Genomic DNA, 26,796 nt, shown 5'->3' on the forward strand with positions numbered 1-26,796 from the left:
CACGCGGCGCCCCGTCCACGCACGCGGCGCCCCCGCCCCCCCGCGCGGCGCCGGGGGAGCTGGGAGGGGCTCCGCCCGCGTCCGCGCCATCGAGCCCCGGGCGGCGGCTAGGCCCTCGGGTGGATGGTTCTCGCCCGGCGACTCTGCGTGCTGCCGGCGATGGAGGGCGTGCGCTGGGCCTTTCCCTGCGGCACGTGGCTGCCCAGCCGCGCCGAATGGCTGCTAGCGTTGCGATCGATCCAGCCCGAGGAGAAGGAGCGCATCGGCCAGTTCGTCTTCGCCCGGGACGCTAAGGCCGCCCTGGTATCGCGGGTCTTTCGCGCTTCGGGTCGGGGAGCAGCCGTCGGGGTGGTGGGGCGCGCAGTAGAGACCCCACACGCGAGCCTCGGCGCCCGCGTGCGGCCGCCCAGGGCTACTGCGGGGTGTGCCCGGCCTAGTCTCCGCCGGTTTTGTCGTCGCCTCGTCCGCACAAAAAATCAGCCCCTCCCCCGTTGCTTTTGAAAAGAAAGGTCCTGCTAAAGCCTAAAATAGCTGTTGCAGAGGTCTGTCAATAGGATTTTCCTTGTTTTTAAGTGTTAATCACATTTTTTTTCATTTCCTTGCTTGGGCTCATAGCACAGTCAGCCTGTTAAATATCCCACCGGTCTCCCTTTGCACCGTGCACGTGGTAGGCCCTAAAAAATATTGACAGTATCACTTAATTTAGCCATGCACACCATAGAACTGGAAGAGTCTAGCCTCCTTTTACCGATGAAACCGAAGCCAAGGAAGGATGCGGTCTTAGGCATACCTTTTAAACTAAATATTTAGCTCTGAAAACACTTTTTTGAATATAATTGTTTATTTTACGTATATATATTTAGCAACAAATGGAAGGTTGGATTTCAAAATGATGTCTATATATCGCAGTATGGCACAGCTTTTGAGTGCCATCTCGTCAAAGACTGTCATTATCCTGAAAATGTCCCTCTGTCAAAGGACTTTTTCGTTTGAAATGTAGACTAATTAATTTTGAAGGGACACTAGTGAATATTTTCGTGAAATTCGAAGTGTTGCAGTATTTAAAAGTCAGTGTTAGAACTGAAGGAAAAAAAAACTTGAAAGATTTTGCAAAATGTTATCTACCTTGTTTTCTTATGTACTCGGGTATTTTTTGTGATTTTAGACCTTAATCAGAGAGTGGAATAGGATATATGTGAAAAAAGATAGGTTATGCCTTGCTAACTGTGGAGGCACGTAATAAGTACATATGATCTAGAAACACTTGCACATGTGCACAAAGATGTAAGTACAACAGGATTGCCCACTGGGGAATTCTTTTGTATATAATAGCAAAACCAGAGCCAGCCTAAAATATCCAGTAATAGGGGGATAGTCAAGTTGTGGTACCTTGATACTATGAAATATTATGCTACATATAAAGATGCACAGGCCAGTGGTTATGTGCATAAACATAAGAGACATAAAATAATCTCCAACACTTAGAAATGAAAAAGTTCGTACATGGTAGAATAGTACATATAGTGGGATTTCAAATAAATGGATGGATAGCAAATGCAAATGAGCATATATTTGGATACTTAGAGAAAAGATGAAGGATGAATTCATGTCAACATTGGTAACTTGTTGATGGAACGGATGGAATTGCTAAAGAGGGACTTTGACCTTTCTGTCTTCATAAGCATTTCTTAAATCTTAATGCAGGATATTTAATACTTTAGGTAGTTTAAAAACTTTAAGAAGTGAGTATTTTAGAAAGCACAAAAATAGACTTTGTATGTTATAGGCAGTTTTATTTGAATTTTTAGTATAGACAGCAGTACTTACCAAATGTTTTATTAACAGGCTGGTCGTCTGATGATGAGGAAATTAGTTGCAGAGAAATTGAATATACCTTGGAATAATATTCGTTTGCAAAGAACTGCAAAAGGAAAACCAGTTCTTGCCAAAGACTCACTGAATCCTTACCCCAATTTCAACTTTAACATCTCTCATCAAGGAGACTATGCTGTACTTGCTGCAGAATCTGAGCTACAAGTTGGAATTGATATAATGAAGACTAGTTTTCCAGGTAATGTTGCATTTTTGTAATACATGAGTTATTAAATGTCTGGTCTTAGTTGTTGTACTGTGCTTAGTTGCTCAGTTGTGTCCGACTGTTTACAACCCCAGAAACTGTAGCCCGAAAGGCTCCTCTGTCCATGGAATTCTCCAGGGAAGAAGACTTGAGTGGGTTCCCGTACCCTCCTCCAGGGGATCTTCCTAACCCAGGATTGAACCCAAGTCTCCTGCATTGCAGGCTAATCTCTTACCTTCTGAGCCACCAGGGGAGACCCCGGTTCTATCCCTTTGTCGGGAAGATCAAACTGGTGGGCTTTCCTGGTGGCTCAGACGGTAAAGAATCCGCCTGCAATGCAGGAGACTCGGGTTCAATATCCCTGGGTCAAGAAGATCCCCTGGAGAAATGGTTACCCACTTAAGTGTTCTTGTCTGGAAAATTCTGTGGATAGAGGAGCCTGGTGGGCTACAGCCCATGGGGTCACAAAGAGTCAAACATGACTGAGTGACTAACACTAATTAACTTGTTTAAAAGCTAATAATCTCAATAGTTAGGTGTATTATAATCCCTAAGCAGAGATAACATGTATTTGTATTATATCTAAATACAGTTCTTTGTAGCACATTTATAGAAAACAAAAAGAAAGAGCAAACAGTTACTAAAATGTTTATATTTTGCCTTAGAAATTTGCAGCTGATGACTGTCGGAACTGCTGACATTTATTGTGTGGTTGACTATAAAGTAATTTTAATAGAACGTAGGGTCTCTCAACTCCTCTGTAATTTTCATCATCACTAACATTAGTGAGCACTTACTGTGTGCCAAGACATTTTACTCAGTGCTTTATGTATATTATATGTTGAGTGGGACTTTTCAGAAGATAAGTAACAGGATAAGAAGAAAGCTGTTAAAATAAGACAGCCAAATCTTCCTAATTTCATTGCGCAATTTCTTAATCTCCACACTGCATCCACCATAGGTTCTTTGCTTGTGTTTCCCTTGGACCGGAATATTTGTGATAATGTTGTGCCCACCTGCATTTCTGCACAGATAACTTATTTATTGGTTAGCTTCCAGTTCAGTCTTATTTTAGGGTAGCCTTTGTGTACCTTCAAACTAAGCCAGGTCGCTTTGTTCTAAGACTCTCATAAAATATATTTCCTTCTTTCCAATAATATACTTCACTTTAGTTATATCAGGATGATTGTCTTCCCACTGTACTATCACATCTAGCACCTTACTTAGTTTGAAGTAATGCATAATAAATATTTGTTAAATAAATGAATAAGCATTCTGTGCTACAATAGTAAGGCTTCAGAATATGGCTGTGACTCTCATCTCTCCCTTATGTTGAATTTTCCCACCAGCCAGTTTTTCTCTAACTGGTTCATAAATCTATTAAAACTCTATTCTTTGTTCAGAAGGGAGTTGTACTAATTATAACAGGGGTTCTTGACCCCAAATAAGCATCATTTTTTTTAACCTCCTGAAGTTGTTCTCTACATTTTGTATGCACAGGTATGCCTTTCTCAAAGAGAGAATCTGGTTTTCTCCAGGGTCATAGAAGGTGTAATGTGAAAGGACCACTACTCTAGAGGATTCAGAGTGAGCATGCAAATGAGCCTATAAACTTCACAGTTTTCTGTGTTTCTTTTATGAATTTTCCCTTAAAATCAGAAATTACTGGAGAGGCCATTGCTCCTTAGAATGCAGTCAGCACAATTACATAGTAATGGTTGGCTCATCAAGTTGATATCTGCTTGGAAATTATGCCTGTGAGACAGATCTAATTACAATTGGTTTAGTGGGCAATGTTGGGTTATGGTCAATACTGGATAAACAAGTAATTACTAAAGCAAAAATATGAAGGTTCTGTTTTCTGTTAATTATATTTTATTAGCCTTTTTTATCCACCATCTTTTTTCTTTGCTCTAATTTACCTAATCACAGTATCCAGGCCTTTTACTATTTAGCTGTTTCATTGAGAAAAAACTGTTGACATATCCAGTAATACACTGAGGAAGAGATATTTTCCAGTTTTAATTAGTATTCTTACTCTCACTAATGTTGAAAAGATTAATGGATGCAGCATTATTTCTCAGGAAGTAGACACTGGTTACTTTACTGGCAGTTCTTTGAATTACTCTGCTTATCAGAGTGAGGAAACTGAGCAGGAGATATTCCTAAGATTTGCTAAATGATGGAGGGTAAAACTTAGTATAGCAGCAAGGGAAGTATTGTACTTTGTTCTGAAGTTATTATTAAGATTATCTAACTTCATCTCAAGATGAAGTTAAGACTTTGGGGACATCATCAGTATATTGAAAGACTTAGTGCCATTACTCCTATTTTGTCTGCAGGACATGGTAACCCACTCCAGTATTGCCTGAAGAATCCCATGGACAGAGGAGACTGGTCAGTTACAGTCCATAGGGTTACTAAGAGTTTGGACACAATTGAAGTGACTTAATATGCAAACATCACTTAGGAACTTGTGGAGTCTTTCTTTGTCGCATTAGACATTCCTACTAGGTGCAGATCATTTCCCACGTTCTCCCAGTTCTCTTTGTTGTTGTGACAGGGTAGGAGAGGATATATCATGGATTTTTGGGGCTTTTTCCTTCTAGCCAGATGCCCACAGTTAAGGACACTGTTGCACCTGCCACTGTTTTCTCTGCCTCATGGAGAGAAGAACCTTATACAAAAGTAACTGGTATATACTTGTCATTCAGTAATTGTTTGTTTAATGAATGTCCAGAGAAGGAGTTATTAATATAAGATATTGGGGCCCCAGTGTAGATAAATTGCCAGTGCAATATAATCCTAACCCTGGGGGCGGGTGTTTTATAGGTCATCGTTATAATCTGCTACACCCAGTTGGGAAATATTGGTTGTTTTTCCTTCCTTTTCTAGTAATTTTTGTCTACCACTAAAAGCTTTTGCAGTTAGAAGTATAAGGATAGTTTTGTGAATTGTTCAGTTTTGTATCCATACTTACAAGATATGGCAGGTTAAGATGAAATTGAAAAACCACTACACTATTGTAAAATAATTAGCTTCCAATTAAAATAATCAATTTTTTAAAAAAATTTTTTTATTAGTTGGAGGCTAATTACTTCACAACATTTCAGTGGGTTTTGTCATACAGTGACATTAATCAATTTTTTTAAAAAGATGAAAGTTGCTCAGTTGTGTCCAGCTCTTTGCAATACGATGGACTGTAGTCCATGGAATTCTCAGGCCAGAATACTGGAATGGGTAGCCTTTCCCTTCTTTAGGGGATCTTCCCAACCTAGGGATCAAACCCAGGTCTCCTGCATTGCATGCGGATTCTTTAGCAACTGAGCCACAAGGGAAGCCCAAGAATACTGGAGTGGGTAGCCTATCCCTTGTCCAGCGGATCTTCCCAACCCAGGGATCAAATTGGGGTCTTCTGCATTGCAGGCGGATTCTTTACCAACTGAACTATGAGGGAAGCCCAAGATAAGATAGATACAGTGTAAAAATTATTAGAATATGGAGAAAGACCCAAAATACTTTTCCCCATGAGTTTATACTTTCTAGTTCACGTTTTTGTTATAAACTTCTCCGAATATTAATTGGCAGGACAAAATGACTCAGTATTTTGAGATTTAATGCTAATTTAATAGCTTTGAAATGAGTGCATCATAGAACTGCTCCTTTTGAACAGTTGCTACCTAAATTAAGAACAGTGACTGTAAGTTAAGTGATGGCATTATATGCCAGCTTTGGTAGAGTCTGTCTGTTGTCTCCTTCCCCATACTAACTGGTAGCACTATTGCAGTAGCTTCGTAATTGGGGCCCCCTCTTCTCTGTTCTCACTCAGTACATTGTACAGAGTTAGGGAGTGGTCTTTAAAAGTCTCGTTAAAGCAGTTGTCTTAAAACTTTTAAGTTGGTTCTTAATAAAATACATTCCTTTTAACATGACTGTGTCGTCTTATTGTCGATTCTCCTTTATCTCTTTTTGCATTTTTATCTGTTCTCTGCTCACTGTTCTCCACACTCATCTTTTATTACCTTGAATGTAGCAAATTTTTTCCAGTTCAGGGTCATTTAAAAAATACTGATCCCTCTGCCTGTTTTTCTCACTCTTCTTGAGTACTGGAGATCTGAAGACTGAGAAGTAACCAGTTCCAGTACCTCCTCAGAAAGGGCTTTCCTGACAACCTGCTCTTATTTTCTGTCATGGCCTTTCTCATTTCTAATTATAACTTAGTTATTTGATTATTATTCTTCATTTCTGTTCCCTTCATTAAATAAGTTCAGGAGCCATGCAAACCTAGTACTTACTGTGTCTAGCACATTGAAGGTGCTTAGTAAATATTCATTGAATGTACAAATAATAGAAATTCTCAATTTCACTTAAAATATTCCTTAAATTTGTTGAAAAGTTGGTTCGCAGCTACAGTAAACAGTTATGTTCATATCAGATTCTAGTTTGAGTAGAAACTGTTCTCATTAGTGAGTCGTGGTTACACACAGTTCTTCCTTCAAGTCTTCTTCCTCATCCAGTTACCTGCCTAGCTGCTTCTCTCCTGCATTTGCATCCCCATCAGATTCAGTTTCCAGCTTTGTTACTGTTGCAATCTACAGTCTCCGACTTAAAATTTTTCAACTTTATGATGGTTTAAAAGCAATTCAGTAGAAGCCATACTTTTAATTTTGACATTTTCTCAGACTAGCCATGTGTCGTAATTCTACGCAGCAGCAGTGAGCCATAGGTCCCAGTCAGCTACATAGTCACAGGGTAAACACCCAGTACAACCATTGTTTTTTTCACTTTCAGTGCAATATTCAGTACATTTCATGAGGTATTCAATGCTCTGTTATAAAATAGGCTTTTTGGTAGATGATTTTGCCCATTTGTAGGCTAATATAAGTGTTCTGAACACGTTTAAAGTAGGCGAAGCTAAGCTGTGACATTTCATAGCTTAGGAGTATTAAATGAATTTTCAATCCTAAAATATTTTCAGCTTAACAGTAGATTTATCAGGACATAACTTCATCATAAATCAAAGAACTGCATTCCACTGTCATTTCTGATCTACAATTTTAAGCTGATCTACATTCTTCTGGATCTGCATTTTGAAAGATGTGTTTAGTTAAAGCTTTGTTTTTTGGGGGTTTGATTTTTTTTAAACTGGGAGATTTACAGCTGTCAAGCAGCTTAAATAAGTCACGCTTCTTTTTGTGCTCTGAACTGCTACTGAAAAAGCAGGTGTTTACTGGCAGGTAGTTTTCTCTTTTCCCAGGTTACAGGATCGGTCTTACCCACTGTACAGAGGAATTCAGTGGGATCACAATATAGAACTAGTATTTATTGAGCAACTTCTGTGTGTTAAATGCTAAGAATTTGCCGGTACAAAATGCTGAAAAATGCTATGGAACTGGGTTAAATGAATTTAAAGTTTTGAGGAAGGAACTGATGTCTAAGAAGAGTATACAACAGTGAGCTGGAACTTGCCTTACTATTGTTTAAACTTATACTAGGCTTGCTCCTTGGAAGAAAAGCTATGACCAACCTAGACAGCACATTAAAAAGCAGAGACATTAGTCAACAAAGGTCCATCTAGTCAAGGCTATGGTTTTTCCAGTAGTCATGTATGAATGTGAGAGTTGGACTGGAAAGAAAGCTGAGCGCCGAAGAATTGATGCTTTTGGACTGTGGTGTTGAAGAAGACTTTTGAGAGTCCCTTAGACTGCAAGGAGATCCAACCAGACCATCCTAAAGGAGATCAGTCCTGAGTGTTCATTGGAGGGACTGACGTCATTGAAGCTGAAACTCCAATACTTTGGCCACCTGATGCAAAGAACTGACTGATTGGAAAAGACCCTGATGCTGGGAAAGATTGAGGGCAGGAGGAGAAGGGGACGGACAGAGGATGAGATGGTTGGATGGCATCACTGACTCAATGGACGTCAGTTTGAGTAAACTCCAGGAGTTGGTGATGGACAGGGAGGCTTGGCGTGCTGCAGTCCATGGGGTCACAAGGAGTTGGACATGACTGAGCGACTGAACTGAACTGAGACATCCTAAACAAAAAAGCATGATGTTAGCGAATGAATAGACAACTAGTACTGATTAGTACTGATACGTAATAGTTCAGTGGTTAAAGATTATTTATTAAATGGTGCATTAATCAGTAGGGTAATAGTTTGTTGGCTACTTGAATTTGCTCTTCCATAAACAGCTTATTAATATTTTCTAAGTCATATATAAAAACTCTTTATGTACTTTGGATAGTGACACTTCTTTGATACCTGTTACAACTATTTTTTTTATTGTGTTTATTTATATGTTTATTTTCAGCTGTGCTGGGTGTGTGTCCCTGTGCAGGCTTTTCTCTGGTTGCAGAGAGCAGAGGCCACTCTGGCCATGGTGTGCCTGCTTCTTCTCATTGCAGTGGCTTTTTTTGTTAGAAGCGCACGCTTCAGTAATTGCATCGCATGGGCTCAGTAGTGGTGGAGCATGGACTTAGTTGCTCCTCGGCACGTGGGATCTCTCTAGATCAGGGATCGAACCCATGTCTCCTGCATTGGCAGGCAGATTCGTCATCACTGAGCTACCAGTGAAGCCCCTACAAATATTTTTACCACTTTATTATTTGTTTATCTTGAATTTGTTTTGTTTTTTATGTATGAATTTTATTTATCTTTTTTTAAATTAATATATCTAACTTTTCCTTGATAAGTACTGAACTCTCTCATTTGAAGAAAGTAAACAAATTGGTAAAAGATTTACTCCAACAATAGGTTATAGAGTCTCTCTTAGTTTTTGTTTTAAAATTGTACCTTTTTTTTACCTTTAAATCTTTAATTCCCTTAAAATTTGTGTGTATATATTTTACATCATATGCCACAGAAGTTTTAGCACCATCAGTGTGGGATAGATAGATTAGGAATAAACACGTAAAGTGCCTGGAATTATTAAGTACTTTATAAGTAAATGTTAGTCTAAGGTTGTTGTAATAGTTGTTACATGTATAGAATGGTGTTTCTGAAATGGTGGTTGGTATGTTACAATCAGCCAGGATGCCTGCGCAGGTTCCTTGAAGGCCCCTCAGACCTCTCAAACTAGAATTTCTTAGATGCAGCCAGTGATTCTATACTCAAACAGTTTCTCAGGTGATTGTTAGACATACTAGTGTTTAGGAAACACTGTATTAGATTTAAATTTATGGAACCAACAAAACGATTGTAACCTGTCAACTTTTTTTAATGAGTAAGATTATTTGAAAGTCATTAGATCCTTGTTTCACGATGTACAGCAAAGTTAATTAGAATTAGGTTTTTAACAAAGGTTACTAGAACACAATAGAATTGTATATTTGGCCAGACTTCTGAAAGAAGGATACCTTTTAAACTTAGAATGGTAAGAAGAACCCACAAAGTTAGCAGATGTCATTGATTTCATGTTAAGTCTCTTCTCTCTCACAAACAGGGGCAAATAAGACACACAGAGGTTAATATGGTTAATATTTAAAATACTTTGTAAGTGTTGCTAGGAAAGCCCTTTAAAACTTACCTAATGAATGGACTAAGGGCTTGATAAAACATTTCACAAAAGAGGAGTGATATATATTTAACAATTACTGCAACAGCCTTAAAGCTAATATTTATTAAGTACTAGCTCCAGGCCCTGGAGGAGGAAACGGCAACCCACTCCAGTATTCTTGCTTAGAGAATCCTGTGGACAGAGGAGCCTGGTGGGCTGCCTTCGATGGGGTTGCACAGAGTCGGACATGACTCAAGCGACTTACCATGCATGCATACATTGGAGAAGAAAATGGCAACCCACTCCAGTATTCTTGCCTGGAGAATCCCAGGGATGGAAGAGCCTGGTGGGCTGCCGTCTATGGGGTCGCACAGAGTCGGACACTACTGAAGCGACTTAGCAGCAGCAGCAGCAGCAGCTCCAGGCCCAGGCCATTTATCTGTTTCTTTCTTGAACTACCCAACTCTTTTTCCCCTATCTTAAAGAAACAGACATAGAGTAGTTAAATAATGGTAAAGAAGTGATACCAGGCAGAATGGCTGTCATCAAAAATAAATGCTGAGGACTTCTCTGGTGGCCCAGAAGTTAAGACTCTGGGCTTCCACAGCAGGGGGCGCAGGTACCATCCCTGGTTGGAGAACTAAGATCCCACATGCTGTGTGACATGGCCAAATAAATAAATAAGTAAAATTTTAACAAATAAATATTGGGGAAGGGAACCCTCCTACACTGTTGGTGGGACCTAGAGAGTGTCATACTGAGAGAAGTAAGTGAGGTAAAGGAGGAGAAATTTTGTATGACATCCCTCATATGTGGACTCTAAAAAGAAATGATACAAAGGAACTTAATTTACAAAATAGAAAGAGACTCATAGACTAAGAGAATGAATTCATGACTGCCAGGAGGAAGAGAGGAAGGGGTGGTTAGGGAGTTTAGAATGGACATGTACACACTGCTGTATTTAAAATTGATAACTAGCAAGGACCTACCGTATAGCACATGGAACGCTGCTCAATATGTGGTAGCCTGGGTGGGAGGAGTTTGGGGGAGAGTGGATGTGTGTATGTGTATGGCTGAGTCCCTTCGCTCTTCACCTGAAACTATCATAACATTGTTAATCTCCTATACCCCAATACAAAATAAAAAATTAAAAGAAGTGTTAGAGCCAAGATGTGAACATTTGACTCCAGCAGCATAACACTAAAGCTGAGTATATGAATGTATCTATATACATATAAATCAAATTGTTTGCTTTTATGTATTAGTTTCCTAGGGCTCCTTTTTCCCTGTATATTCTCTTGTGTGTCTAAATGTTTCTCCTTAAAGGACACCAGTCCTTGGATATAGGACCTACCTAATCCAAGATGACATCATCTTAACTTGATTAGATCTGCAAAGACTGTTTCCAATAAGGTCACATTTTTAGTTTCTGTGTGGGCATGAGTTTAAGGACAACTAGACCCTCACAGTTCAAACTCGCCTTATTCAAGGCTCAACTGTATAAATTATTTTTTTAGTTGCTGTATGACCCTGATTAATTGATCATTGCAGAACACTTAGTTAATATCTAGTCCTGCTTTCCCTAAAGATTAAGCTGTAAGCGGGGGGGGGGGGGGGGGGTATCCTGTTTTTCTCAACCTGGTTGGTGATTCATTCTATAGAAGTTTTTCAGTTATTTTATCTATATGTATGTACTTAAGTTCATACCTGTCTATTAAATCGAAGGTTATAATAGACATGAATTATGTTGGTATTACTTGGAGGCTTTGCCAGTTGATGTAACTAATGATTGTGTCATCTTCAGCTAGTTTGAGAGTGTTCTATTCTGATATTTCCTACTGATTTTTTAAATTCCAATATCGAAGATAAGCTAAGTCCTTAACAGAGTACTTACCCAGCACGTGTGTATTTTCACCTTCGGTCACAGTGTGGCACTGTGGCTCTTTGGCTGAATATTTACAGAGCCGTTTTCTGTTGCTGTCAGTCTCTTTTTTGTGTGGCATATGATGCTCTCAAAAGTATATGAAAATAGTCATAGCAGATTTTTTTTTTAGCTGTGCATGATCAGTTATGATTACTTTTTTCAGTGATTGTGCTAGATTGCTTTTTTATGTTAAATGAGTGTTTTTACTAGCATGACTAAATTTTTTCCTTGATTGCCCCATCATATTTAGGTAAAAATCAGAGGACTTCTTGAAGGTTACGAAATTATAGCTTAAAGAATCCAACGAACATAATAATACTATAGATGAGAACAGGCATATCTGTTAAAATTTTAGGTTTTTTTTTGGATAGTATTCTGTTAAAGCTGCAGTTCCATTCAAAATGGGCTTCCCTTGTGGCTCAGCTGGTGAAGAATCTGCCTGCAGGGCAGGAGACATGGGTTCGATCCCTGGATTGGGAAGATCCCCTGGAGAAGGGAACAGCTACCCACTCCAGTACTCTGGCCTGGAGAATTTCCTGGACTGTATAGTCCATGGGGTCGCAAGGAGTCTGACAGGACTGAAGGAGTTTCCCTCCCGCTCAGAATATAAAATGGTGTCTTCCAGACTCAAGGTAGCTGCTCCCTGCATTGTTGTTGCTTATCCTGTTTGAAGCAGAGTCTGTTCAGCAGAAACAGTTTCTGGTCTGCGTGTGCCCCTAGTGTTTGAGAGCATCAGTTTCTTCTGTCACTTTGGAAAAACAGAGCTTACCGTCTTTATTTTCTTTAGTGTTTTACCTGTCAAGCCAGGATGTACTAGTGATGCTTGCATTTTAACAAGACAGTCTTTATTAAGAGGCTTAAGGAATAAACAACAGAGTATCAAAGAGTGTTTATAGCCCCAAAAGGGTTAGAATCCCCCTGGGACTCCTAAGATCCCAGTTTAATATTTCAGTGCTTTCGTATGAAATGACTTTACAGCTTTGCAGAGCTATTAGGAAGTAATAGCTCTGTGTGTGTGTGTGTGTGTGTGTGTGTGTGTGTGTGTGTGTGTAATCTGCCTTTTTAAAAATTTTATGGTCTTTATGGAATTTGTTACAATACTGCTTCTGTTTTGACTTTCTGGCCACGAGGCATGTGGAATCTTAGCTCCCTGACCAGGAATGGAACCTGCACCGTTTGCATTGGAAGGTGAAGTCCTAACCACTGGACCATCAGGAAAGTCCCAGAAATGATAGTGTTATGACATTAATATGAACACAAGCAACACTTGTTGATTCATAAAAATGGATTGTAAAGTTTTCATTCTTGAGAACAGTACAGGACTAAGGAATACATAGATAAATGAGTCTGATGAACTTGAAAAAATCTTTGCCTTGAAGTAAAGGACCACATATCTTTGGAGAGTCATTAGAAATATTTCCTATGTAAATGAGAGGAGGCTATTTTTTATTATTTTGGAGTTGGGATGGTGGGGGAATTATGGGCAATTCTGTGGAAGAGCTGGTTTTTAATATTTTCTATCCTTGAGATAACCATGGAAAAGGTACTTCTGGAGTTGATGATATAGTGTGCATTCTAATTGTTGAATTCTCATGGGGTTAGTTAATGATTAAATGCCAGTAAAGCATAAAGTAGGGGAATTTGACATCTTTTTTCTTTCCAGACGTGCTATAGTTCCAGCCAGTTGGGAATGTCAGATTTTGAAGTTAAGTACTTTAGAAATGGAAGTTCAGGAGTAGACAAACTGTGTTAACAGAACCTGCAGAAGGACTATTTCAAGAGGCTTGCTGGAAGTAATGTAATCTTGAAATAAGGATATAGGGCAGTAGAGAATTTAATTTACCAGGTAACAGTTAACATACATTTATTCATATAGTAAACATTTATGATTTACTTACCTTGTTGCTGGGCTTCCCTGGTGGCTCAGATGGTAACTAATCTGCCTGCAGTGCAGGAGACCTGGCTTTGATCCCTGGGGTGGGAAAATGCCCTAGAGGAGGGCATGGCATCCCACAGCAGTATTCTTGCCTGGAGAATCCCATGGACAGAAGAGCCTGGTGGGCTACAGTCCATGGGGTCACAAAGAGTCAGACACAACTAAAGTGACAGCATGCATGCACCTTGTTGCCAGATTTTTCTGATAGACCACCTAGGCTGTAATTGTGTAAGAGTGAGAACCATGACTGATTTGTTTTTAACCATTAGTTCAGTTCATAATGGTATAATATTTGTACACATTCTGCATAATTGTAGAGTAAGTAAATGGATGATGATAGAAGGTTCCTGTTTAGTAGTAAAGATAACATATAATATTTTGAAAAATGTAATATGAAAAGCATACTATATATTATAATTTGTAATATATAAATTACAAATTTAGCTCTTAATTGTGGTAATCAGATTCTTTGAGTTCTGTTGATTTTTTTGGATGCTGTGTAATGTTTTATTGTCTGTGGAACAGTATTTTTTTAAAAATGAGCCAATAGAACAGAAGTCAAAATCTATTTTTATTTGGAAAAATCATATTAGAATACATGTTTAAAAACAGTTATTGTGAAGGAAATAAGTGTATATTAACTTTCCAGTCATGTTATTCACTTAAAAGAACACTTCTTAGCTTTCTACCAATTCCTCCAGAATTATAAAGAAATCGTTCCCTGATTTTCCTGTTAAATAGCAAAGTAAAATTCTAAACCCCAGGACACTGTTACTCTATTTTGGACTTATTTTGGACTTCTGATATTCTACCATATATAGGAAACTTACCCTAGTTATTTTAAAATTTATAAAAATTTATCAAATTTTTGGGGGGCATCTGTTTATATCACCATGTTTTTTCTCCTTAATTTTTTAGTAATTCAGAGCATTTCACCATTCTCTTAAATTACCCTTCTACTTCTGGACTAACCCATGCTTGTCTTGTATGTTATCCTTTTAATTCTCAACTTGCTTTGATTTGCTGGTACTTTGTTGAGCAAAATTATGACTGTATTCGAAAGTAAGGTTGGACTATTGTTTCCTTTTGTGTGCTATCTTTAACAGTTTGGTAATTCTCTATTTCCTCAATTGACAGGTCGTGGTTCGATTCCAGAATTTTTTCATATTATGAAAAGAAAGTTTACCAACAAAGAATGGGAAACAATCAGAAGCTTTAAGGATGAATGGACTCAGCTGGATATGTTTTATAGGAATTGGGTATAATTTCTTTCTGGTTTTGAGAGTAAGCCCCTGTGTTGTTAAAAGCAGGAGCAAAAGTCCATTGGTAACCCTGTATTTTGTACAGTGTTTGAAGTACATAAGTCACTACTTGGGAACTTAATGATTTTTATGTATACATTATTATATTATAATGACATTTAAGAAAATTTAATATATGTTTAATACTCAATTAGAAGATCCTTACTCTTAAAGCTAAAATAAGACATTTTATTTATCATTATTAGTAAAGTTTAATGGTTTCTGTCTTAAAGAATCTCATGCATATTAGAACTTATTTAAAAAACACTTACATAATATATATTCTGTACCAGAAGACATTACTGTAAGCCCTTCATAAGTTAGTTAGTTGTCATAACCCCATGAAGAAGGTGCTGTTGTTATTGCCTGTTACACATGGGGTAATGGAGGCATGGGGAGCCCAGATGGTTTGTCTTCAGCTTTCCCAGCTGGCTGGCCTCTGTGCTGGTATAAAGGTGAAAGTAAGTAGCTTATAGTTGTAATATAGTAGAGAATTAAAGATTCATACATGTTGAGGGTTGAAGATTTTATGAACAGTTTTATCTACTAAAGCTCTAAGAGAAAATGTCTGTCTATCTTAGGCACTGAAAGAAAGCTTCATAAAAGCAATAGGTGTTGGATTAGGATTTGAATTGCAACGGCTTGAATTCGATATATCCCCGTTAAACCTGGATATAGGCCAAGTTTATAAAGAGACACGTTTGTTTTTGGATGGAGAAGAAGAAAAAGAATGGGCATTTGAGGTAAGAAATTTACAGAATTGCTATAAGAATTTTCTTACTTTGAGCATGTGAATATAAGCTCAGCTTGGGGAGGCTAGTCTCTGAGACTTGACACATTCGGAATCCAGTCTGGGTGCTCTGAAGGTGAAGTCAGAGATACTAGGAGCACATATAACATTTAAGCTGATACGTGAAAGATAAGTCATAGTACATAAAGTATAGAACCACTAAAGGCTACCATTTTGTCACTGTGCTGAGGTGAGCGGGTTGAGAGAGATGCTGTTGCAGGCTGTAAGATCACGTAGGGCATTACGAGTCAGTTAATATTGCGGTCTCTTATTTATTTGGTTTCTGTCAGTAGCAGTTTGGTTGCTAATGAGAGAAATCTTAACCAACTAATTTTAGCCAAAAAGACATTATGATAGGTTATTAGAGTGATTCATATAACCAAATTACAGAATTGGCTAGAATTAGAGACTGGAAAATCAGAACTCTTTTTATCTTTTCTCTTTTGCCTTCCTGGCTTCAGTTTTCTCCCACCCACATTTCTCATTCTATACACCAGCTTTCTTAACCTCATCTAGTTAAGGTTCCTTATGTGGCAGGAAGCATGACTGTCTACCACCCTTACATGTAACAATTTACAGTTTAAAAACCCCGCAGAGATTGGTGAACTCATTGGTTCAAGCCGTAAAAGCTCCGGAAAAGAGATTCCATGGCTTAGGTTGGATGTTAGTTGCCTTTCTCTTGACCAGACGTAGCCAAGGAAGTGTGTTACAACTGGTATCAACTGTCCATAGCCCAGCCAAATGGTCTGTATTATAATGTGGTGGTTCTTGCTGTCATCACCTGAATTGTGTGCAGAGAACATCAGTATCCAGAATAAAGAATTCATGATGATGAGTAGATAAAAGAGGAGATGTTCATTCATTTTCTCAAGGGAATTTAACAAGTTGTAAATACAGAGTTGTAAGATCAGAATCGTATTTTAAGACCACATTCTCTGTATGATGATATATGGAGGTTAAGGAAGTGAGGTGTCAAAGAAGTTATCAATTCTGTGACTTATAGGACTGTCTGTTGAGATACTGAATATTAGAAAACAAGTGGGATTTAAGTATGAGATACCATAGAAACATCTAGGTGAAGGTGTTGAGCAGGCAAATAGAGAGATTGGGCTAAAGGGAAAAGGGTAATCATTAACATGTGAGTGATAGCTGAAACCATGGGAGTTACAGTTGCAGCAGTGAGTACCTAAATTAGAATTTAGGAAGACCTGGTCCAGTTCTGAAAATGCTGTTTAAAGGTGGGGTGGAGAGGAGACCGAGGAAGAATAATCAACATGTAAATTAAGAAAGTGGAGGCTTCCCTGTTGGTCCATTGGTCGAAGACTCACCCTGCAGTGCAGGGGACACAGGTCTGATCTCTGCCCAGAGATCTGAGGGCCGCAACCGCCGGGCCCCCTTGAGCTGGAGCCGGCGCCTCAACAGAAGAACCCGCACCACGCAAGGAAGATGGCCATGCAGCCAAATAAGTATATATATATATATATTTTTTAATGACAGAAAGTAGTGTTAGGTGATCCAAAGGCAGAAAGCAAAATTGCTAACATACCAAGTAAGACAGGAATTCTGTCAGTTAAAGAGTAAATTATATTTAGCATACTGTGTTTTTTAATACAGTTAGAAATTTTTTTTTCATTATGAAGGGGGCAGATTTCAGCCGTTTCATTCATAGAGACTCCTTTATTCTTAATGGTGCCAGATGGAATAGACCTAGTAGCAGGATGAGGAGGAAAGAATCAGTGATTGGGCCAGCTGTGCTTTAACTTTTTAGTTGATAAAGATGTCTGAATTCCTGTGGGCCTGTGAGATGTTGTAGAAAAAGGGCCTCAAGTATCTTGAAAAGATATCTAAGAGGATTTCCAAAAGAAAGAGGCAGTGGGCATTCTACTGTGTATTAATTGCTGAGGATAGGAAATACAAGAAGTCAGCTCGTAAATGCACTGCTAGGCCCATGCAGTGGTATAGGGCAGAGGAACAGGTAGTATTTCTCTGAAAATTTCTCAGATGCCCACTAAGCTAGCCTTCGGATACCCATGGTTCTAAAAAGTGGATTGCAACAGTGTTGATCATTACTTTGCCTGTTCTCCATCGCTTTCCACTCTGCCACCTGCCTGAAGGAAACCAGAGGAAGGTGAGGCCAGGAAGAGTATGTCTTAAGAATTGAAATAGGATTTTCTTTTTTTAAAGCTGAAAGCGACTGAGGAGCTATCACGTTTGCCTCAGAGCTTGTCCAGGAACTGGGAATGGAGATCCTGCAGGGCGCATTTGAAAACATCTATGGAAGAAAAATTCTTTATTGAATTGAATGCACTTGAGCATTTTTTCCGTTCAGTGGACCAGTTAGGAAAATATACAAATAATATGTAAGATACATATATATTTAAGTGTGGAGTATTTATTATACTGTAAACAGGCCTGGGAAGAGAGAGTGAACTTAACAGAATGAATCTGGCGGTATGGACAGCCAGAAGCCAGGGTTTGAGGGGAGAATGATGAGCCTAGGGTCAGGGGAGTCATGTCTAGAGTCAAGGAACACAGATGGGAATTCCTGTTGGGGCATCTCTGAGTACCCGCACGAGATAAAGAACCAGCCTTTAGACATGCAGTGGAGGGATGGCTGTGATCACAGCGGACACCTGTGGTGTAAGTGATCTTCACTTGCCTTTCCTCCCCTTCTGAATTCACCCACACTGGATACTTGATGTGACCCAGGGTTCTGAAAGCTGGATTATAACAGTGTTATCATTACTTTGCCTAGTGAGGCGTAGTGAATGAGGGAGAACCTGGAGTTGGGAAGAGAGATGTATCTCATGGAGTTTCCCAGGGTGTGCTAGTAGTGGTCAAGAACCCGCCTGCTGATGCAGGTAGACTGAAGAGACATGGATTTGATCCCTGGATCAGAAGGATCCCCTGGAGGAGGGCATGGCAACCCACTGCAGTATTCTTGCCAGGAGAATCCCATGGACACAGGAGTCTGGCAGTTCACTGTCCATAGGATCGCACAGGGTCAGACACAACCCAGGCAACTTAGTAGGCACGCATGTATTTCACACCTGGAAAAATAATACTCTAGAAGTACAAATTCTTATACCAAGAGGAATCTTGTGTTTTCATAGGCTCTCAATTTTCATAACCAGTTTCTATTTGGAAATTTAAATTTACTGTCATAGTTTAAAACAAGATTAGATGAAACAAATTCTTTGCTTTACTTTTGAAAGGAGGAGTTTTAAAGAGTAGAAAGAATAACACTTATGACAGATTTTATTCAGCACTTTACCACTGGAAAAGCATTGTAAAACTTTAGTGTTTTAAGTTAAACTTTGTATTTTATCTTATAAACAAAGTAAAATTATACTAAGAAAATGACGTACAATTTAACTGAAGCAGATTAATTTTTGTAGTCTAATGCTAAACTACCTCTTGAAAAAATAAAATATTGTTTCTTTGTGTTGGTGATTTTTAGGAAATTTTTGCTATTCATAATTTTAAGAATTAAAAGCTATAAGCTTAGAAAAAATTTTTTGAATTTAGAAAGTCTTAAAATTAAGTCTTAAGTTCAGTAGTATTGAATGTATTGCCTTAACTTTACCTAGCTAGCTTGCTACTTTCATTTCCTTTTTCAACTAGTATTATAGATATACTAGGCAGAAGGGATTTAGGGTAAAGTTAATTGTATAGAACTTTTATTCTGGTGAGACATCGAATATTAATGTTTGATAACTGGAATCTTTGTCAAATAACTTCTTTAGTTTTGCGGTGTTAAATTTCATATTTATGTGATGTTGATGAGGGGTGAGTAGATATGGTGGATCTTTATTTTGAAGTCAGTCTCATTGAATTTTTGCTCATTATGAGGTAAACAGACAAATTGAGCAGGGTACCTTGGCATTTTACAGGACAGACTGAATGAAAATGGTCTGCTGCCCATGGTTAACACTGATATTCCACCTTAGATACAGACACCACAAAACTGCTTATCTAAGTAGTTTTCCAAAAGTAATTATAACCAAAACACATCTGTGTTACAGTGTTTGTATTATCAATATATTCAGTGTAAAGAATGGGAGGACCGTGTTCAAAAAGAATAGTTCTGTTTGTAATGTTATAACAAACTTAGCCTATTAAATCTTTCTCCCACTTAGTTATTTTTTTCTCTTGAAATATTTTCCTAAATTTATCTCTTGAATTTCTTTTGTTTTTTACAAATTTGGATATCTTAAAGTGTGAAGATACACAGAGGAGGATAAAGGATGAAAAGTCTCTAACATTATTTCTGATTGTAGTTTCCTATTTCAACTGATTTCTTATGGGGTACTGCCTTAGTAAAGTGGCTTCTCAGTGAAATTTTGTTTAGTTTTTAATAGTTGTTCATACATTTCTCTAGTAACTGCCTCAGTGTCTATTTTAAAGCCCCCTCTCCATTTGTCTCACACATAGGGGAAATTAGGAAATTGCGTATTTTTTAACTTGTACCTATGAGTTTCCACATGATTTTCCTTAAACTATAATATGTAGTTAACTAAATGCTTATAAACCAATGTTGCAGACTGGTTTTTTTTTTTTTAATCACTTTAAGCATGTACAAAACTAACATCACCAACGAGGGCAGATGGCTCTCTAGACATGCCTCTAGGTATGCTTTATCCACATGGTATTCCTATTAAGAATCTATAATCTAAATAATCATTAAGAGCCATCTTTATCCACATGGTATTCCTATTAAGAATCTATAATCTAAATAATCATTAAGAGCCATCAGACAAAAAATAAGCAGTGTTTATTAATAAAAAGTGGGGAGTGGAGCTCGTATCTTAAAATATTAGTGTCATAAAAGACGAAACACTTAGCAAGACATGGCAACTGAATGCCATATACCACAGACTGGTTCCTATACTGAAGGTGGGGAAATGGCATAAAGGACATTATTCACAGAATCTAGAATACAGAGAGTAGATTTAAGTATTATTTCAATGTTAAATTAATGAAGTTATTAACTACTTATTGAAGTTATTAACTATTGTGGGTATGTGAGAGTGTCCCTATTAGGAAATACATTGCAGTATTTCAGTGTAAAGGGCCAAAATGTATGTGACTTTACCTTAAACTATTCAGGGGAAGTGAATATATATGTGTGTGTGTGGTGGTGGGTTGTGAGATTTTTTTAGATGAAAATAGAACTGTATCTAAGTTTCTGTATTTAGTATTCTCTGTTTACTCATGTTTTATTTCTCAGGAAAGCAAAATAGATGAGCACCATTTTGTTGCAGTAGCTCTTAGGAAACCCAGTGGATCTAGACATCAGAATGTAAGATTTCTCTGTTTGCTTTTTTTTTTTCCCCTTAAAAAGCATGTATTAAAGTTGAATTTATTGTTGATGGAAATAATCATTTGTTTGATATGAGGTAGAGTTTTAGCTTTTTGGTTTTTTTTAATGATAGACTTTAGAAGTGTTCATTATCTAATCCTTAAGATCATTTGGCATTTCACAGAAATGTTTTTTAAATATGCTACTTCACATTCAAATACACTTAAATATTACAAAGAAAAAATTTTGGCAGTACTGTTCCAATATTCATATTTTCAATAGAAATTCAAGATAATTACTATCTTGGTCGTCTTAACAATGGTTTACTTCCTGGTGCAGTGGGGCTGTCTTGAATATAATAAAAGTTATGACCAACCTAGACAGCATATTAAAAAGCAGAGACATTACTTTGTCAACAAAGGTCCATCTAATCAAAGCTATGGTTTTTCCAGTAGTCATGTATAAATGTGATAGTTGGACCATAAAGAAAGTTGAGTGCCCAATAATTGATGCTTTCGAACTGTGGTGTTAGAGAAGACTCTTGAGTGTCCCCTGGACTGCAAGGAGATTCAACCAGTCCATCCTAAAGGAAATCAGTTCTGAATATTCATTGGAAGGACTGATGCTGAAGTTGAAACTCCAATACTTTGGCCACCTGATGCAAAGAGCTGACTCACTGGAAAAGACCCTGATGCTGGGAGAGATTGAAGGCGGGAGGAGAAGGGGATGACAGAGGATGAGATGGTTGGATGGCATCACCAACTCAATGGACATGATTTTGAGTAAACTCCGGGAGTTGGTGATGGATGGGGAGGCCTGGCTTGCTGCAGTCCATGGGGTTGCAAGGAGTCAGACATGACTGAGCAACTGAACTGAACTGAATATAATGGTACTAAGTTGAGGGTTAGTGAATAATGAGATTATCTGTCAAATTGATCTTCCCCTTTTTATAGTGCTCTCCTAAATTATTCCCAAAGTGTCAAACGTGTGAGAGACCTTATGATATATTCTAGCATAACATCAATTCTTCCAATTAAAATCTGTTTTTACTTTCTTTTCCTGTTAATTGATAAGTTGGGAAATTTTTTAAAAGAGAAACCTTAGGTTCTTGACTCTCAGTCTACATACAGTTGTGATTCTATAGAAGTATTTATTTAAGTAATACTGATAATGTTACAATAATTAAAATTAAATGCATATGATTATTTTAGGGAATCTGCATAAGGGAATGTAGTGTGATCAGTATGTTTGCATCATTACTTCTAGGATAAAAGCTCAATACAGATCATGCCTTTTATAGATTAAAAAAGAGTAAAATTCTTCATAAATTATTTTAATTTAAAAGGGATGACATGTTAAAATTGACTCCTTTTATCTGAAGATGTTCTGAAACAGGTTAGCTGTCCTTGTATGCTGATGTCTCAGCATTGCCCTTTCTGCAAATACCTTATGATTCCATAGAGCTTTATATTTCTTGTAACATTTGCACATAGCAGTACTGTATTTCCTGGAAGAGAGTCTGTTTGGGCAGCAGTATCATAGTGAGAAAAGGGAAAGGGTTCCAGGCCCAGGTCTACCATTTAAGCTGTGTTGTAAGCTTGTATACATTGACTGATCTTACTGAGCCTCAGTTTCCCCATCTATAGAATTGAGGTAACATAACCATATCAACATAGTAATGAGAATTAAATCATATGAAACAGATATTGACCCTGTAAAAGCACTGCAAAAGACCCAAGTACTGTCTTTTCTAGAATGTATAGACTGTTAAAGACAGTCCACACTGGGCTGAGTTATGAACAAGGGCTGAATCACAGAGTGTAAGACATAATTTCGATTTACTGTTGAATGAATCACTTACTAATGAAGTGCTGCATCTCTAAGTAGTTATGGGGATTTTATTAGATGCACCCTCTAGAGTATTTCTCAGAAGTTTACCTGGTGGTCTCTCCCTGTCAGAATAACGCGCCTATTTGTTAAAGTTTTCTGTTTGGGGATCGTTTTCTATTGAGTCAAAATTGTTGGACGTATGGCTCAGTAAATCTACATTTTAAATAAATACCACAGGCAGTTGTTATCTACAAAAAGTTTAAGAATCAGATTATTTCATATTATTCTTGATTTGTTTATATTGACAACACGAATAAAAGAAATAGAAACAGTTATCTAAAATCCCACTATGTTGTTTAATGTTATTGAAGTGTAACTTAATATTACTGAAATGTGATTACTGATTTCTTATTTTCCTAATTATAAAATTGGCCATAAGATTAATACATTATAATTTTGAGGTAATCTAAGGGGTTTTTTTTCCCCCCTTTTAGGTTACATCTCAAGATGATTCTAAAGCAACCCAGAGGGAGTTTACTATTCTCACCTTTAATGATTTAATATCGTCTGCAGTTCCTATGACCCCTGAAGATCCTTCATTTTGGGACTGTTTCTGCTTTACAGAAGAGATTTCCATAAGAAATGGTACAAAGTCGTGATATGATTTTCTGAGTAACAAAGGGAAGTGAAAACTGTAGTCTTCTGTATTCACTAAAAAATAAATGCCTGACACTATCAAATTTTATTTCACAAAACATTTGTAAAAAGAAGAAACAACTGTTCCTAAAAGGCAGACTCCCAGATCAAGATAGATGACTAGAATACATGTTTACCTCTTCTTCCTCCCCAAAATCACATTGGATTTGCTAAAAAAAAATAGAAATCGATGGTAGAGTCTTAAAGTAATAAGACAGAATACACAAAATAGAGAATGTTCAAATTCCTGTTTTTCAAGACATAACTATTTTAACATGGAGTATCTTCCCAGATCTTTTTCTTGGCAAATGATTCCCTATTAATAAACTTACTCTTGTTTTTTTTAATAGAGCATACTATATTAAACTTTTCTCTTGACTCTACGTCTGAGGTCCATAAATATATTGGTGTGGCATAACTTTTAGTGCTGCTTAAGTATTCTGTTTTCCAGCTACTATCAAGATGCAATTGACCAGAGGTAATACGGTTCAACTATAATTGACTTAGTAACCAAGGACGTTTATTGTGTCACATAACAAACAGTTTAGAGTTGCCATTGGGGCCTTTTTTTTTTTTGCCTCCGCCTTAGCTTATTTGTTTTACTTTAGGCTGGTCTCCCTCATGCATCTGAAAGGCAGAAAAGGCTGTTTTACCTCTCACGTTTTGTTAGTGAGGAAGGTTTTTTCCTCTTAAGTGCCCCCAGAAAATATCCACAGAGCTTCTGTTGACCCAGATCAGGTCACTGAGAAAGCTGAACTTGACACTCTTGGCTTCTGTGGAAAGGGAACTCTTGGTAAGGAAGAAGCCTGAAGCAGAGTCTGGGGGAGTGATACCTAGGGGAAGCCCATGCCTGCCATGAGGAAGGTGTGCCACAGCTGACTCACTCTGTCCTCTGTGCTGGGCATTTTAAATGTCTGCAGTTTTTACTGTAAGCAGTGGTTTATTGCATATCCTTGTAGCCACATTTTGAAGTACCTGTTTAATTATGTCCAAAGCAATTAAATATATTTAGAGCCTCAATAAGTATTGCCAAATTGTTCTCCATAAAAGCTGCATAATTTATACTTGCAGTTAGTGTTATATGTTTGATCATTCTCTCACCACCCCCACCCCCCTCAACCTACAGACTGGTCATCTGTAGATAGGATCTTTTTTTAAAAAAAAAAAAAATTAATCTCTGCCAATATAGGTTAAAAATGGTACCTTATATTTTAAAAGTGTCTCTTTCATTACAAACGAGGTTGCTATGGCATTGTTAGTATTGGCTGTTTGTATTCTTTTTGTATGAACTGCCTGTTCATTATCTTAACCTGTTTTTATTTTGGTAAATAAGACTTAAAGTACAAACATAATATGTAAGCTGCAAGACCATCATATTGATGACAGAATCTATTCTATGGTTGTAGTGCATGTCTTGGGCAGTTTGAAGTCTTATGATAATAATCGTTAAATGTCAGAAGTGAAATAGTTTCATTGTTTCTATTACTAAAGTGGAAAGTTGTGTTTAAATTGTATAAAATTAGATATTTTGCTTAAGTACAAGAAAAATTTTGAACATTTTATTTTTTACTTCGTTAAGCATGCACAGATATTCCAAGCATAGTAAATAACTTGTTTTAAAAGGATCAAGTAGCATTTATAGCAGAAGAAGCATTGTTACCCGTAGCATGAGTGTAATGGTGATAGGAAAATGCTGTCGTCTGTCTTATCATTATAACATTTATGAATTTTTATGAATCAGGCACCATGCTGCGTTTCCGGGGGTGGGGGGCAGTGGGTGGAGATCTGTTGTCTTAAGGTTCCACATAGTCAGAATCAAATAAATACACATAGTTTAGATTCGAATAGGTCTATAAAAATCTTTTTTTCTAATAAAAATTACCATTCCCTTGACCTTCTATTTCCTGTCCCCAGAGTGAGCTGTTTCACTGATTTTTTTGTTGTTGTTATTTATTACTGTATCTCCAAATAGCATGCTTATATTGCTTTACCTGTTTCCAGTTTGAGGCATTTCTTTAATTCCTAATATAAAACTTTGGTCTGCTGCTTCCCAGCCATTACACTTTCCCTTCCTGTTCCCCTTTTCCCAGTGTATGTAATTCAGTGTTTTCATTATTGACTATGATTAAGAATGTATGCACGATTGAGATTATGTAACATTGTACAGCTAAGTGATGTGTTATTCTTACTCTGTACTGCCTTTTTATTTCCATGACTTAATAATTAACTTTGTTTGCATAGGCTTCTGTGTACTTATTGCTAATTAAACCCAAAACTCTACGTTCAGACATACCAGTTGTTTATCAGTTTCATCCATCTTGAAGAAATTGCTCCTGAAGCAATAATCTGTTTTGTCCATTCTGAACTTTTTACCTTCTGTGGCTAGTGCACAGCTGTCGTCCTGGTATCTCTTTTCACCACTGACTTAGGAATTACTTCTGTCTCTCTTATGTTGGGGGCTCACCAGGTGCTCAGTGGTAAAGAATCCACCTGCCAGTGCAGGAGAAGCAGGTCAGTCTCTGAGCCAGGAAGATGCCCTTGAGGAGGAAATGGTAACCCACTGCAGTATTATTGCCAGGATAATCCTATGGACAGAGGGGCCTAGAGGCCACAGTCCAAGAGTCAGGCAAAACTAGCACACTCCCTTATGTTGGATTCCCTCATGGCCCATTTTCTGTGTCTCATGTCCTTTTTAAGATTTACTGCTTCATTTGTGTGGATCGTTATCAAGTAACTTCTTGAGAACAAAGGGGGTATAGGAATACATTTTTTTGCAGAGTGGTACAGGAGACCTAATTTCTTCTTACAGATTATGCCATTCAGTTCCCCCACCAAAGCACCCTGTATTTGATGTCACCAATTTTTGAGTCCTGAACTGGGCTGGACCACAGCACTGTTTCATATCTATATTTTGCTGAGTTCAGAAGCATTCTTTGCATTGTACCATACTGCCCAATATTTATAGCTTCATTGGTTCCTTTTAATATTTTCCTGCCTACGAACTCTGATGGATTGACTTTTTTAAATGAACCTGTGTGTGTATGTGTGTACGTAAACATATTCACGCATCCTGTGCTCTTCAAACTCAGGAATTAAATATATTTGGATATATTTTCAATTAAAATGTTCACCATCCTTACTATGAAGTATCTGAAACACAGAAACTAATTAGATTTGGGTAACTGAATAGCCCCTCGCTGACTGAAGTACTGCCATCTGAATTTAAACAGCTAAAGAGATTTATATGTGTGTATGTTTCTCTATATGTTTTTATGTATGTATATACATAAATATATGTATACTTAAATACATACATCTTTGATCAAAAATATGCATAAGGATAATTCCATCTAGTACTGAAACTTCCCAGGTAGCATTAGTGGTAAAGAACCTGCCTGCCTGTTGGAGGAGACATGAGATGCAGGTTCAATCCCTGGGTT

The 26,796-nt window shown here is 37.7% G+C and overlaps 1 protein-coding gene across 1 annotated transcript; it reads left to right on the forward strand.

Moving 5' to 3' along the window:
* The first annotated feature begins 50 nt into the window (after positions 1 to 50).
* Positions 51 to 25,598, forward strand: AASDHPPT (aminoadipate-semialdehyde dehydrogenase-phosphopantetheinyl transferase). The gene is made up of 6 exons (XM_065943796.1): positions 51 to 303; positions 1,846 to 2,071; positions 14,575 to 14,696; positions 15,320 to 15,481; positions 20,759 to 20,830; positions 23,155 to 25,598. Exons 1-6 carry the CDS (start codon positions 124 to 126, stop codon positions 23,317 to 23,319), a joined length of 927 nt encoding a protein of 308 aa, XP_065799868.1. The 5' UTR covers positions 51 to 123; the 3' UTR covers positions 23,320 to 25,598.
* Positions 25,599 to 26,796: the final 1,198 nt, after the last annotated feature.

Source organism: Muntiacus reevesi, chromosome 9, assembly GCF_963930625.1.
Source record: "Muntiacus reevesi chromosome 9, mMunRee1.1, whole genome shotgun sequence".
NCBI lineage: Eukaryota > Metazoa > Chordata > Mammalia > Artiodactyla > Cervidae > Muntiacus > Muntiacus reevesi.

Excerpts from the sequence above, each read along its gene's own strand:
- AASDHPPT (XM_065943796.1), top strand. The coding sequence starts at position 124 with ATGGTTCTCGCCCGGCGACTCTGCGTGCTGCCGGCGATGGAGGGCGTG. Across the intron at positions 15,482-20,758 it reads AAAAAGAATGGGCATTTGAG|GAAAGCAAAATAGATGAGCA; the intron begins GTAAGAAATTTA and ends TTTATTTCTCAG. Across the intron at positions 20,831-23,154 it reads GTGGATCTAGACATCAGAAT|GTTACATCTCAAGATGATTC; the intron begins GTAAGATTTCTC and ends CCCCCCTTTTAG.